The 15322-nt window shown below is 31.8% G+C and overlaps 1 protein-coding gene across 3 annotated transcripts in view; it reads left to right on the plus strand.

The window, feature by feature from the left end:
- NBEA (neurobeachin) overlaps positions 1–15322 on the plus strand; it is a 607091-nt gene that overhangs the window by 174112 nt on the left and 417657 nt on the right. For all 3 annotated transcript variants that reach the window (XM_068526405.1, XM_068526406.1, XM_068526407.1), the window contains exons 21-24: positions 747–939; positions 2738–3754; positions 5458–5675; positions 8052–8205. In XM_068526405.1, the coding sequence (XP_068382506.1) occupies positions 747–939; positions 2738–3754; positions 5458–5675; positions 8052–8205 (1582 nt within the window). The remainder of the gene's footprint in view (positions 1–746; positions 940–2737; positions 3755–5457; positions 5676–8051; positions 8206–15322) is intronic.

Consider the following 15322-nt stretch of genomic DNA (forward strand, 5'->3'; position numbering starts at 1 on the left):
TATTTTGCTAAATACTTTCAATCATTAGAAAAGGCATTTGTTTCTTTTATATAATCTGCATACTTTTATTTATTTTTATATGATTTTATTTAACTTTATGGTTATTATATTTTAACTGTATATATAAACATAAATATCCAAAAATCCTTATTTAAAATATGCTACTATCCCTTTTCCTGATAACTGTCTACCACCAACAGTAGTTTAAATGTAATGATGTTGGATTTGCTGAGATCATCTATGCTTTTCTCAGCTTGGTCTGATAACTGATTATTGTCGTGCATTCTAAAGCTGGTTAGCTAGGACATGGGGTACAGTATGAAGCCATGGTTGCTGCATGAGTCTTAAATTTAACAACTACTGATTGAACGTCTGCCATGTATAAAGCACTGTGCTGCACAGGTTGTCTTGGTGTACAGTCTTAGTGCAATTCAGTGGGAAAGATAACAGTGAAGCGATGATTAATTTCTAATATGTTAAGGGCCTTGTGAGTGCTACATGTGATGAGGGAGTAGCGAAACAATAGCTAAATCTCACTGGGAGAGTTGGGAGGGCAATTTTAAATGATAATATGGATTTTTCCAAGTAGAAGAATGGGAAAAGTCATTCCAGGTTAAATATTAAATATGCAGAATGACTGTATACCTTGCTTTATCTAAGTCAGATCATATTTTCACTATCTCAACTTCAGAATAGTAAATTCTAATATAATTTAGGAATTTTTGATGATTTTTCCCCCCCACTAGATGCTTATTGCAGTGTTCAGTGTGGCAGGATTGGATGTTTTCTCTTGGCTATATCAATCCTAAAAATTCTGAGGAACAGAAGATTACGGAGATGGTCTACAATATCTTCCGGATTCTTTTGTATCATGCAATCAAATATGAATGGGGAGGCTGGAGAGTTTGGGTGGATACACTCTCAATAGCCCACTCCAAGGTAACAAGGGATTTAACATTTTACATCATCAGGATTTCAGCTGTGGATTAAATGCCTGTAGACACTCATCTGGTGCCATCTTGTGGGCATCTTGCATTATGGCTGATTCCTTTATGCCAATTTTCTTTCTTTTCCGTTCTTGTTTTTGTTTTTGTTTTTCTCTCTCGGTTCATACACCTTTAAAGCTTGAAGTATTTTAGGGACCCTATAATTGAAACTTCAGGTTTATAAATTAGGAAGTTTACGCTCTCGAGACACCCCCCACATATGTTTTCTAGCAGATCTGAGAGCTGGCATCTGAGCCTTTTAACTCAGACATCCCTACTGGTTCTTACTCATGAAACGGAGTCTTATATATACTTTTTAAGCCTTTTTAAAGTAATCAGAACTTGTTTTTATTTCCAAATGAATAATAAATACATTTAAAGTATTTAAGTTTAGTGTTGTTTTTAATTGCATTATCTTTATTTTTAATGATAAGAATCTATGTGTGTTTATATTTTAAATATGGTCTGGTTTTTGGTGGAAGGAAGTAGTCAATTAAAATTTAGAGTATGTACACCTTAGATTCTGGAAATTCAGAGTTAGTATATCTCATCTTGTGGTGTCATAGGAAAAGGATGGGTGTCAGAAGTTGTTGGCTTTTGATTCAATCTATGCCACAATTCAGTTTCGTGGCATTAGGAAACTCATTTAATCCTTTTGTGCAGAAAAATGTTTTTAAAGATGCAGATAGTAAATATTTTAGACTTTGTGGGCTGTACAGCCTCTGATGCAACTACTCAACTCTGTCATGCAGTATGAAAATAGCCATAGACAATATGTAAAGAATGAACATGGCTGTGTTCTAATAAAATTTTATTTACCAAAACAGGTGATAAACACATTTGACCCATGGACCATAGTTTACCAACCCCTGCTTTTGGGACTTGATTTCCTTTTCTGTGAAATAAGGGGGTTTTATATTAAGATAATCTTCAAAGAAAGGTCCCTAAACCTAAAATTCTGTCATAGTATCATTTAAATATCAATATCATATGTGTCTATAGGAAGGATTTTGAACTTTTTTTAATTTTAAAAACCTTTTATTCCTGTTACAAATTTACATTTTATAATATATTGGCACCTCACTTTTATTATTGCACTAATAAGTTTGAAAATAGTATTTTATAGGGAAACTCATTGCAAATCTTTGTGCAATAAATATATATTGATTATTCCTAATTATATACTGATTATTCCTAAACAAGCCTATGTAAAGTAACAAACTAAAGTAGCCTATATAAAGATAAAATTGTAATGTTTTAACATTTTATAACTATATATTTATAGGTATGTATTGTGTTTTTTTTTACCTCACTTGTTGCAATAGTCACACATATGAGTAATAGAAAACTGATGTAGTAATAGTACTTTGGATATTGTATATTATTAGCCAGTTCTCTGTTTTAGCTCAAATAACCCGAATATGTAGGAGTTCAGCTGGCATATTAACTAGGGTAACATTGAAATACTTCACCTAAAAGAAAATACCATTTTATTTAAAACTTTAATAATGCTAGTTTACCTAACTGTGTGTTTTTGGACAAGTCATATAATAAGTCATATATGACTATTTTGATGATATTCCAATTACTTGATGAAACTAAGCATTTGTCTTAGGATTAATATGCACTGTGTTTGAAATCTTAAGATTATTTGCACCATTTTTGCTATTATTATCATAATTTTATTTATATCATTTTTTTCTTCTTAACATATACAAAATGCCTTAATGTTTTCTTTATCCATTCCTAAGGTCACTTATGAAGCACATAAGGAATACCTAGCTAAAATGTATGAAGAATATCAGCGACAAGAGGAGGAAAACATTAAAAAGGGAAAGAAAGGGAATGTGAGCACCATCTCTGGTCTCTCATCGCAGACAACAGGAGCAAAAGGTGGAATGGAAATTCGAGAGATAGAAGACCTTTCACAAAGCCAGAGCCCAGAAAGTGAGACAGATTACCCTGTCAGCACAGACAGTAGAGACTTGCTCATGTCAACAAAAGTGTCAGATGATATTCTTGGAAATTCAGATAGACCGGGAAGTGCTGTACACGTGGAAGTGCACGATCTTTTAGTTGATATAAAAGCAGAGAAAGTGGAAGCAACAGAAGTGAAGCTTGATGATATGGATTTATCACCAGAAACTTTAGTAGGTGGAGAGAATGGTGCTCTTGTGGAGGTTGAGTCTTTGTTGGATAATGTATACAGTGCTGCTGTTGAGAAACTCCAGAACAATGTACATGGAAGTGTTGGTATCATTAAAAAAAATGAGGAAAAGGATAACGGTCCATTGATCACATTAGCAGATGAGAAGGATGAACTTCCCAACAGTAGCACATCATTTCTCTTTGATAAAATACCCAAACAGGAGGAGAAACTCCTTCCTGAACTTTCTAGCAATCACATTATTCCAAATATTCAGGACACACAAGTACATCTTGGTGTTGGTGATGATCTTGGATTGCTTGCTCACATGACTGGTAGTGTAGACTTAACTTGTACATCAAGTATAATAGAAGAAAAAGAGTTCAAAATCCATACAACTTCAGATGGAATGAGCAGTATTTCTGAAAGAGACTTAGCGTCATCATCTAAAGGGTTAGAGTATGCTGAAATGACTGCTACGACTCTGGAAACTGAATCTTCTGGTAGCAGAATTGTGCCAAATATTGATGCAGGAAGTGTAATTTCAGACACTGAGAGATCTGATGATGGCAAAGAATCAGGAAAGGAAATCCGTAAAATCCAGACCACTGCTACGACGCAAGTAAGTCATCCTACATGTGTTCTAAAGATGCACTGAATAGATATGGAGCTGTTAGCACCAAAGCAGAGTAATTTCTTACCAGTCACACCATGTTTATATTTAATTATGGTAGAATAATAATTTATGGAATTGAGTAGTGTGGTTCTATATATAAAAGAAATTTAAAATATCTGAATCATATATCCAACTCTGCCACATTCTGTCTGTGTAACTTTGCTCAACCTCTCTGGGCCTGAATTTTCTCATACAGTGCAAGAGGTTGTACCAGATTGAAATATGACCTTTAAGGTCTCTACCAGTTTGAACATTTTATGGCTCTGTGACTACATTTACACATTTGTATTCGAGATCTTCATTCTGAATACTTGATTAATTTTAACCTTTTGAGCTTCAGGCCCAACCCTGTTCTGTGGATTATAGAAAAGAGGACTTGGAGCCCAGATTGAACTGATAAATGAAATGAAGGGGAAGGGAAAAGGGAACTGTTATTTATCAAGTGCCTACTATGTTCCAGGCACTGTGCTATATGTTATCAGATTTAATCCTCACAACAACCCTGTGAGGTAGGTAATATGGCTGAGAAAATTTGGAATTATTAACAGTGAGAATTTTCTTTATAGCCACATGGAGAGGGATTCGTATGAGAAAATTAGAGATTCTCAGGCTTGGTGGTGAGGAAATGTTAGTGCTGCAGTTTGGGCCTCACCATACTAAAGCTAAAAGCAGATGATGTTTTCTGATATGAATTTTAATTGTTGAGCACTGAGTTTATACTTACTTATTTTCTAGACTAAATAATACCTTATGGTTAAGAATTGAAGAAAACTTTTACCCTTTATGACTTGTTTTTTGTTGTTGTTGCCTGGGTTTTCCACTCACCTTTTAATGTCATCAAAGAATCATTTAACATGTGTCCATTAAGAGTTATGTTACAGAGAGTAAACCATACCTCACTAGTGTCTTTGTAATCAGAATCTTTGAAAATATATTCTGTGTGTGGAAAAGATATTTTTATTTTTTCTCTACTGAATACTGCCATTTCCATTTTTGCGGCAGTTGTGCTACAGTGATAATTGGCGGGGGATGGAAATACTGAATTAAGTCCAGGTTTAAAATAAAGGAAAGCATGGTGCATTGTTTACTGAGCATAATAATCTCTAGGCTTGCCTGGTTGTCACTCAAAGTTCACAGGCATTTATGTGGTTTTCTAACATACAAAAGGCATTTATTTTTCTAAATCAAAGTATTTTGAGTGAAATAGACTTTGAAGTTAACTTGAATCTGTACAAGTAATATTTCTTTTAATCTTGTGTTTCTAATTACAATTAGTTGATGGCATATACCCAGTATTCTTCACTTTGAGTATAGGATCACTTTTATAAGGAAGAAATGTGGTCTAATGTAAAGACTCATAAAGAGGGCTAGAGAGGATCTGGTTTTCAATGTGAAGTTTGGTGTTAAACTTAAGTATTAGGTTACCTTGCCTAGTTTCTGAAGCAGCAAAATAAAAATAATAATAATAGGCTTTTCTTCTCAAAAAGGTTCCTGTGCAGGGAATCACCAGGTGAATAATAAATGTAAAATATACTAACCTACTAAAGTCATATGCAAAAGCTTTACTCACTTAACTGTACTTACTATTTTCATTTTGAAATCAGGTGTTTCTTTTTCACTCTACAAATGTTCCCCTTTTCTGTCTCCAGGCTGTTCAGGGTCGGTCTATCACACAACAAGACAGAGACCTCCGAGTTGATTTAGGATTTCGAGGAATGCCAATGACTGAGGAACAGCGGCGCCAGTTCAGCCCAGGTCCACGCACTACAATGTTTCGTATTCCTGAGTTTAAATGGTCTCCAATGCACCAGCGACTTCTCACCGATTTGCTATTTGCATTAGAAACAGATGTACATGTTTGGAGGAGGTAGAAATACTTCTTTTCTATAAATAAGACTACTTTCAGTTGAAAAATGAATATTTTAAATTGGTGCCATCGACTGATTAATAAGTGAATTATATCATTAAAAATCTCACAAATTAAATTTATTAAAAATAATCAAACATTGAACATTTTTATATAAACATAAATATTTTCATAATGATCATAAGTCCTGGGGTGGGTCAGATTAAAGGCTAACCAAGAATTTAGGCTTAAGACAGTTAATTAGCCAATTTTTGAAATCTGGCATTGCCAGGTTATTATAAAAAAGAGTTTTAACCAAGAAAAGGTTCAGTACTGGTTCAAATAAATTTCTACATTTTTATCTTTCCCTGTTAAAATTAATACCATGTACTACATTTATTCTTGGTGATAAGATTTAACACATAGTGCTAAAATAAAATTTAAAATCAGCTTATGATGTCTATTTTTAGAGCTTATACCATTTACATAGTAAGTGAATATCATTTCAAATATAATCATTTAAGGAAAACAGTGAAAAGAACAGTTCAGTTGTTTTATTTTTTCAGTTCAAATAAATTGAATAAATTTCAAGAAAGAAACAAAGTCTGCATAAATTTTAAAATTACCTTGCCTCACTTTCAATTTAATTTTCTAATAGCAAATATGCAACAAATTAATCAGTTATGAGAGTGTCATGTGTTCATGCAGATAAGTTAGGTAGTTGATGACTGTCAGTAACAGTACCCCACCGTCAGTGACTTGAACAATCAGTGGCACAATGGACTGTGAGTGAGTTTCTTAACAGTGGACTTAAGTGAGTCTCTCTGCTTCTCCTAGTTATCCTTCTAAGACTCAAGGTGGCTGCTTCAGCTCCCAGAATCAATTCAACATAGGAGACTTACCCCAACTAGAGGGCAGGACTCTTCTTCCTCTTTCACCCCCTTCTTCCTTCCTCCTCTTCCTTGTCTCTCTCTCTCCCTCCTCCTCTCTCTCCTCTTTCTTCTTCTCCTCTTCCTCTTATTCTCTTCTTCTTCTTTTTTTTTTTCTAAAAGAAGCCCCTCAAGAAATTTCCTTCTTATGTCTCATGTGTCAGTCGGATCATATGCTATTCTCTGAGTCACCAGCAAAAGGGAATGGGATTATAATGATTGGCCTCCATGGAGCAATACTGGTTACCAACCTAGTAGCTGTGGTGAAGCCAATCTTTCCTGTACCAGATGTAGCTCAATAATAGAACAAAATCTAGATTGTGTTAGCAGGGAATCAGGAATGACTGTCATGCAAGCAATCAGTGTCTGCCATAGAAAGTTTTTAGTTCTGATTTTATTTGGTCAGTTTGTCCTTAGTCTACTTATGTGATAGAAACAATGGTCTTTCCATTGCTAATGTTATATGCTAAGTTACCTAGGGATGGTAAATAAGGAGACTGTAATACCATGAAATACGTTACTACTGACATGAGTATCAGTGTATGGAGAGATACAAGGTAATTTACTAACTGCAATATTAGTATCCCCCAAATGAATGATACTCAACTTTCCGTCCCTTAATACTGTGTGTGTCTTTCTGTGTTTTCTTTCGTGGACTCTCATAAAATTTCCCAGACAGGATTTTACATAATTTTAAAAAATGTAAAAGATAGATAGTACTTTAATGTTTAGGACAAGAGAAAACATCCTGAGATCTAAGATGTAGTAGATGATATTTTGCAGTTCTTAAAAGGTGAGCATCATTGACTTAAATTTGATCATGGAGTAATCTCTTTTTTTTTCTGTTAGAGAATAGTTCATATTCTTGACTGATACCAAACTAAAGCAGTGTATTTCTCTGAGAATCGATATTGAATGTTTTGTATGGCAGAGCTGCACTGCTGACCTTTGAGGTCTTTTTTCCTTTTTTTATTCAGTAAGTACTTGAATTTTACTGACTCATTTATACTCCCCTATCGTATCACTTCTGTGGCTAGCAGTATACATTTTCAGTACAGCTGGTCAAAGCAGGAGCTGCAGTCTGGTGATACAACAGATTGTCAGCTAACTATTCACTTGTTCTGCCTTTCAATACCAAACAACCAGCTATTGCAAAAATAAATTTTTTTAGCCAAATTCATTGACCTAGTCATATGTCTTTGAATCAAGTTAATACACTGTATTTTAAAAGCAGAAACAAAATAATAAATTATTATACTTGGACACACACAATCCATGCCGAAATGAATGCTAGGTTTTTGGTAATATGACATCTCAATTGTAAGTTATTTTCTTTTCTAATAACTCCATTTTAAATTTGTCTAGCTCTTATTTTTCACTTTAAAAATGGCATTATAAATAAAATCTAAACTTCTTATTCTTAAGCCAAAGAAATGTTCATTTCTGCTTTGTTTTTCTGCTATTTTAGCCATTCCACAAAGTCTGTAATGGATTTTGTCAATAGCAATGAAAATATTATTTTTGTACATAACACAATTCACCTCATTTCCCAAATGGTAGACAACATCATCATTGCTTGTGGAGGAATTTTACCTTTGCTCTCTGCTGCTACATCACCAACTGTAAGTACTTTGCCTCCATCTAGTGGTTATGTTTTATAATTACATTACTAGAGTGTGTCAGTGGTGTTCTATACTATAAACACGGATTTTAACAAGACTTGTTCACCTAAGAAAACTTTCTAACCATATAATTTAAAATTATATATATTTATATTCTCACCTCTTTTAATTGTCAGTCTTGGCTTCCAGCTGTGTGCATTTATGAACATATTTCTCTGGTAATTCTGATGAACATGCCTTAGGAAGAGCAATAACTATGAATGATTTAGCTTTATTTTCTATATATTGTTTCTCTCTTCAAATCTACATTATAATAAACTGTTAAAATCTTTGTTCTGTAAATCTTGAAGTTCTAAATACAAGTACATGTTTATTGTATGATAATTAGAGTCATGAATCTAAATTTAGAAAAAGTCATCTTTAGACATTGTCTCATATGACTTGCTTGAAATATTATTTTTAAACTTAATATTATTTTAAACGATATATAGGAGTTTTATACTTCTGTTCTCTGAGATTTAATCTTGAAGCCAGTAATTTGCTTCAAAAAGAGAATCGAATGATTGAATTCTTAGAGTGTTTCTTATTTAAAACTTAGGTACCTCAGATAGAAAAAGTATAAATGACAACATTTTTTTCTGTACCTGAAAAATTTCATAATCCTTAAAAACCTCAAAAAACTTTATGTTAGCCATATGGCATCTTTTAGAATTTTCATCTGACATGATTTACTGGTTCAACATTTATTTTTTAAAAATATAGACTTTCTCTAATAAAACATTGAAATGTATTAATATAAGTTTGAAAGGCATTTAATGTTACTTATGTCATTTAAGATATAATACATAAATAAAATAACTATATTTTAGCTGTCTTTTAAAAAATATCTCTGATTCATGTTTTAAAAAAAACAGACTCCATAGCTAATTGCTCAGATGGGAAAGAATATAGAATTCTGCTTCTCATATTAACTGTGTTCTTGCTACCACATTGGAAACTCATCCATAAGCCCAAAATATATCCTTTTTCCAGAGAGAAACTTGCTGTTTTATTAAGATGTCTTTTACTTGATGAGGCAGTGTTTCCAAATTGATCTCTGGCTTTATTTCATCATTAACAAGCTTTCTCTACATAACTCTTTCTCTCACTGTCCCTTTGCCGCCACCCCTGGAGCAGCACTGAAACTTAAATATTGGCAGCAAAAAGGATGTATCCTCAGCACCTCCCCCTCACAGGCACATGTACTTCTATTTCATCCATGAATTTATTCGAGTCTCCAAAGGCAAGAAGGCTAGTTCAGCGGGGAGTGCAGCAGAACAGGTCCTAATTAGGGCCTTCATGAAATTAGCAGCTGACCAAGGAAATTGAATCAGGAAGAAAAATAGTTGATGGTGTGTGAAGAGTGCAGGTATCCTGTGAGATTAACATACCATCCCTTCTCTTTAATCTCTGACTTCCTCTCATGATTTATACCAAATTCTGTTAAATTGAGAGTTATATGTGATGTTAAAAATACATTCTAATATTGAGGCAGGAAGAGGCTTTGTTTTGTTTTTTCCCTCTTCTATGCATTAAAGACTGACTTAATGTTTCATCCTGGCATTTTTCTTCATCCTGTAAATTTTTTTATGTCTTATAAATTAACATTTGTTGTCAGGAAATTTTAAAATGTTATACTGAAATTTACTTTAAAATATAATATTGTTTTAAAATTTTCTGTAGAACAAAAATGACCTTTATAAAAAATTAGCAGTAGACATGAAATTTGTATAGATTTGAAATATTCACATTACTAGTCTTCCAAATTTTAAAACTAGATCTCTATCAAAATAGAGAAAATAATTAATGAAGTTTCAATAAACAATATGATTTAAATAATATGTCACTACCCCATTTGCTTATTTTTTATTTTGTAGTGAATATACAATAAAGATACTGACATTTAGAGGTTCTACTTCCAAAATTATTACCTGTGCAGTTTTGATCTCTGTAGTTTGGAATTTGAAACTATGGTACTTATTTCTTAGACTGTTCTCAACAGACTTTGGAATTCATTCAATTGTAGAAACTTTTCTTCATTGTCTCTGTCTCTGTATTTCTGTTATTTTGGTCCATTAGCTGATTGTACCTATACCTGGTTGTACAACATAGCTAATTTTATGTTCTTTGAATAAATTGCTTCCTAAAAGCGAGAACCTTTTCTCCCACTTCCTACTGGGAGAAAACGTGGTTGGTGTCAACTGTTGAGTAATGTCTTCTATTACTTGATTGTATAATATTCTTGCTAAAAATTGTAATGTAGTAGAGGGGAAGAGTTAGGAAGGAGGAGGTTGAATAAAGAAAGAAATGAGAACTGAAGATATGGAGCTTTTTAACTTAGATTTTTTAAAAAAAATTTTATTGGAGTATAGTTGATTTACAATGTTGTGTTACTTTCTTTAACTTAGATTTAAAATATAAAAAGCCAAAAGAGAATTTTGGATGGAATATGTGAAAAAGGAAACACTGACAATATATAGATAACCAAAGGGAAACATTGTCATATAGATGCCTTTAGAATTTCAATCCTATATGAAGAGAGATAGAAACATTTGAAACTAATGTTTGAGTGATCTGTAATTTTGTTTAGGTTTGTGGAGTTCTTTAGAATATTCATACATTATATACAGATATGTATTTAAGGAATAAATATGAGTAATGATGGTATGCAGTGGTTGACAAATTTATTCTGTGTATGGATCATATAGTAAATATTTTCGGTTTTGTGGGCTCTATGGTATCTAACTACTGAAATTTGCTGTTGTTTGCAAAAGCAGCCATATATCATAACACAGAGGAGTAGGTGTGGGTGTGTTTCAATAAACCTTTATTTATATTTGACTTGTAGGTCCTAGTTTGCTGACCACTGACTTACAGCACCATTTTCACATAAAATACAAATGTCATAGTGTAAAACTTCATTACTTAACTCCTGATCATTAAATATTCAATAGTTAGAGCTTAAGATAAATTCATTTTTCCTATTAAATAAGAGCTTGCATTTGACTTAATGAACATTTATTAAAGTTTAATTTTTAACACAGTTTCACTGGTGGTTGTGATCATTATGTTTTATTAGAAGATATGTAACTTTTCCCACGCAGCCGTACTAAATATTTTTAGCATTTGACACGTCTAATGTTGAAATTGTATTTAATTTTGAGTAGGTAAGTAGAATGCTAAGTATTTTTTATAATTTCTATTAAAAGCTCAACCCAGGAAAATGTCTTTTCCATTTCTCAGTGTAAGTGTGGATCTCAGATAATTTACTCCTTTTCATCAAAAACAAACTTTTGTTTCCCAATAATCAGTGAGACTCAAACACAATTTTTCTTGAAGTTATGATTTAATTGAAGGCGTATGGGTTTTAGCATAGGATAAATGTGTATTTTAACCTGGGTTCTACCACTTACTAGAAATGATGTCAACCTTAATTTCTTCACTTTAATGGTGTTAATTTTACTTATCCCACAGGGAGTTTGTGAAAATTAAGTTAGGTAATGTCACTAGATGGAGATGACTCTTACTGAATGTTTCCCTCCTTTACTTCCTTTTGGAACTTTTTATTCACAATTGTATCATGATGGAATGATCTTCCCATTTATAGAGTAAGCCTGTCACACTCAGAGTTCTGAAGTTTAAAATAGGATATTTGAACCAAGTTAGTTACTATGGGTGATCCATTTTGATGGCAAAAAACTAAAATGGTATAATCTTGTCTGTTCTCTCCATGGCATTGGCGCATAGTGGTGGTTTATTTTCTGCCCTGGGACCTTATGTGAATACAGTAATCCATACTAAGGATGACATTTGTGTATTGCTGTTGCAGTACCTTCACGTGAGAAAATTTGAGCTGTTTTATCTTACTTGTACGGAAATATTTCAGTGGAAACTTTAAGGAAAAAGAATATAGATATACAAATATTTGTGTTATAATGCCACCTCAAACTTAATATTCATTGAAAAAGCAGGACTTTATTGGAGTTTCAGTTTTACCTAGATTATTTAAAATCTTTTGTAGCATAGAAAATAAATTACATAGTTTCAAGTCTCTAAATTAGAACAATAGTTTTAACTTAAGTAGTCAGGGGAAAAAAATAGAACTCTTTGTATGTAGGTTGACCAGTCTTTGATTTGGGGCAGGAGCATTATTTTTGTTGTTGAGGTTTTGAAGTTAATGTTTCTATGACTAGTCAGTTGCATCCTCTCATTTATTTTCTATACATTGCTCAAGTTGGTCATGAATGAAAGCAAGGAATTGGAGGAAAAAATGAAGATAAACAAAGAACATGGATCAACTACAAATTGCATAATCACTTAATGATTTTAAGTTGACCATTTTGGTCAACCATCCAGAACACTGAACGTTTAGAATTTCATTCAGTGTCACGTATGGTTTCATTTTCTCTTTTGATAGAAGAATAATAGAGACTGGTATTTCTGGCTTTCCTAATAGTTTCATAATCCTGAGAAAGAAGAGGAACTTTTTATGTCAAAAAATGATGACAAGGACTTAATTTTAATTTATATTTTCTTACCATTATTAGAAAATATAGCTAATAGGTTTGGAAAAACTACTAATTTTCTTTGTGTTTTGTTTATCTCATAACACTGATTATATTTTAGTATTGTCAGGGTGCTTTTATATGTTCTCCTATACTGTTTGAAAATAGTTTATTTTGAAATTTATGTTCACATATAATGTCAGAAATCAAAGAATAAGAATAGTTGTTGACTTTTATTATGAAACTTAATTCTATCCAAAAATTTTTAATGTACTGAATATAATTCTTAATAATACTCTGAAACTTAGTACAAAATCTATGTAATTATCTTAGTTCACATGCGACCTCATTTAGTGTATCAGTAAGTTCTTTTCTAGCAAGGGAAAGTGGTTTTTAAGTTAGAATCACTCAAATATTTTATTATCTTATTAATTACCGGGGATTTTGTTCTATAAGAAGGGCTCCAAATATTTTAGGAAACAAAACAGCATGATTCCTTAATAAAAATTCTAGAAGGTTGGTACAGTTTATTTTCCTAAGTCATTTCTGCTTAAACTGGTAGTGAGCTCGGGCTTTTACAGAGACATTATGTTAGTTTAGTTATTAAAATGTTTCCTTGGTCATCTTCTAGGAAAAGATAACTTATTTTGTAAAATAGAGTATGCATCATTTCTAATACATGAACTGTATTTACACATATATTATTTGGGCAGTTACTCTAATGAAAAAAATAAATAGAAGTCTATTTGATATTTAATCTTAATCATATGTAATTTATAAAATGAATATCTCTTCTGAGAATTGTTGCTTTTAATAAAATAATCAAATATAATTTTTAATATATTATTTTGTGTTTCAATTTTACATTGTATTTTCATTTAATTTTAATAATTTGCTTTTCTTGTACTTTTTTGGTCTGTTGTCTGTTTTGTCTAATGCATGTCCAGGGTTCTAAGGTTAGTATTACTTCAGTAATTTTCAGGTTTTCAGGTTTTCAGTTTTAAATTTTATTTTTGCTTATTTATGAAATTTTTGACTTGGTTATATTTTGAGTTTCCATACCATCTTTAACATTAGGCATATCTTTGGTATATTTAAAAGATTCATTAGAAGGATTATTTTCTCAGTGCACTGATGAATTACTGTTTTATTATTCACACTAATCTTTAGACTAAGCTATCAGAATATAATGAAAACAATAATATTTCAGTCATATGTACAATCAGATTTTAACTGGCTCCAAAGAAAGGAAATTGGTTGGAATATATGTTAAGATTTAATAATAATCATATCTGGGTGATCTTTAGTTTTAAACCTATGTTATGATGTTTATATAACATTTCATCATATTTATAAATTACTATTACATAGAATTAATAAGAACTCCCTTTTAGGTTATTGGTGAAGAATGCTTTTTAGTTTAAAATTTTATTTTGTTTAGTCAAAAATAACAGTTTGGCAAATTTCATGGATGATTAATAATTCTGTTTATAATTTCTGTTTATAATTTACTCTTTAAAAATGAAAACATTTTGAAGCTTAAGCCTTGTACACCCCAAAATACTTCAAAATAAGATCATTAACTAATAAAATGAGTTAGAGTTCCCGTAATTTTAGTAATTCAAAATGATGAATTTCTTTGAGAATACATCTATAGATATCCTAAAATTCTAATATTTTGAAAAGTTTTCAGAATACTTAATGGACTTAAGCAATGGCCAGATCTCCCATTCCATTATAATACACTTATGTTGATAACTGATATTTTAAAAGGAGGTTTTATATAAAATTAATTTTTAAACTTTTATTATAAACAATTGTGTTGTGGTCACCGATTTTTAATTCACGCTATGAAATGATGCTGTATATCAGTGAAGTGCTAGCAAATGAGGAATCTTTATTTAAAAAATCCAAGTAATGAATTAATCATTTCTTTAGGCCATGGATACCGAATTGGCATAATGTTGTAAATCAACAATTGAAAAAAAATTTTTTTGTCTTATTTCCAAGCTCCTCTTAGAGAGAATGATTTTAACACTATTTTGATGTTAAATAGAAGGGAGAAAGGTTGTTACATTTTATACTCCATTTATAATCGTTTAGTTACATAAGTGCTTGCAGTAGCCAGCTGTCTCTTTTCTTACCCATGTTGTACACAAGAAGTGTTTAAAAGGTCGTTTTTTAATCAGTGTTTCCTGCTGACATTTCCATGTTAATGCTCTGAGTAGGGATATGTCTAGGTAGAATGATGGGTATAAATAATGTCAAGTGGAGCATTAAATAGAAGCAGATACCTATGATATATGCTTACCTTGTAGTTGTATTTATCATTTGGTGCAGAAGTAAGGTTAATCCATATGGCTAGTGTGCCCATTTTCAGAAAATTTAAACAGTAGTACTTTTTATTTATAAAGCATTCCTTACTTTTGTCTGATTTTGAGGCACTGAGAAAATGAGGTCTAGTCATAATGAACCAAAATAATTAAAATGTTATGTAATGCACAATGAAAAATAAAATAAGAGATGTTGCTATTGCTTACAAAATACAGAGTTACACATCTTAACGAAACACA

The sequence above is a fragment of the Eschrichtius robustus genome, chromosome 18 (genome assembly GCF_028021215.1).
Source record: "Eschrichtius robustus isolate mEscRob2 chromosome 18, mEscRob2.pri, whole genome shotgun sequence".
Classification (NCBI taxonomy): Eukaryota; Metazoa; Chordata; class Mammalia; order Artiodactyla; family Eschrichtiidae; genus Eschrichtius; species Eschrichtius robustus.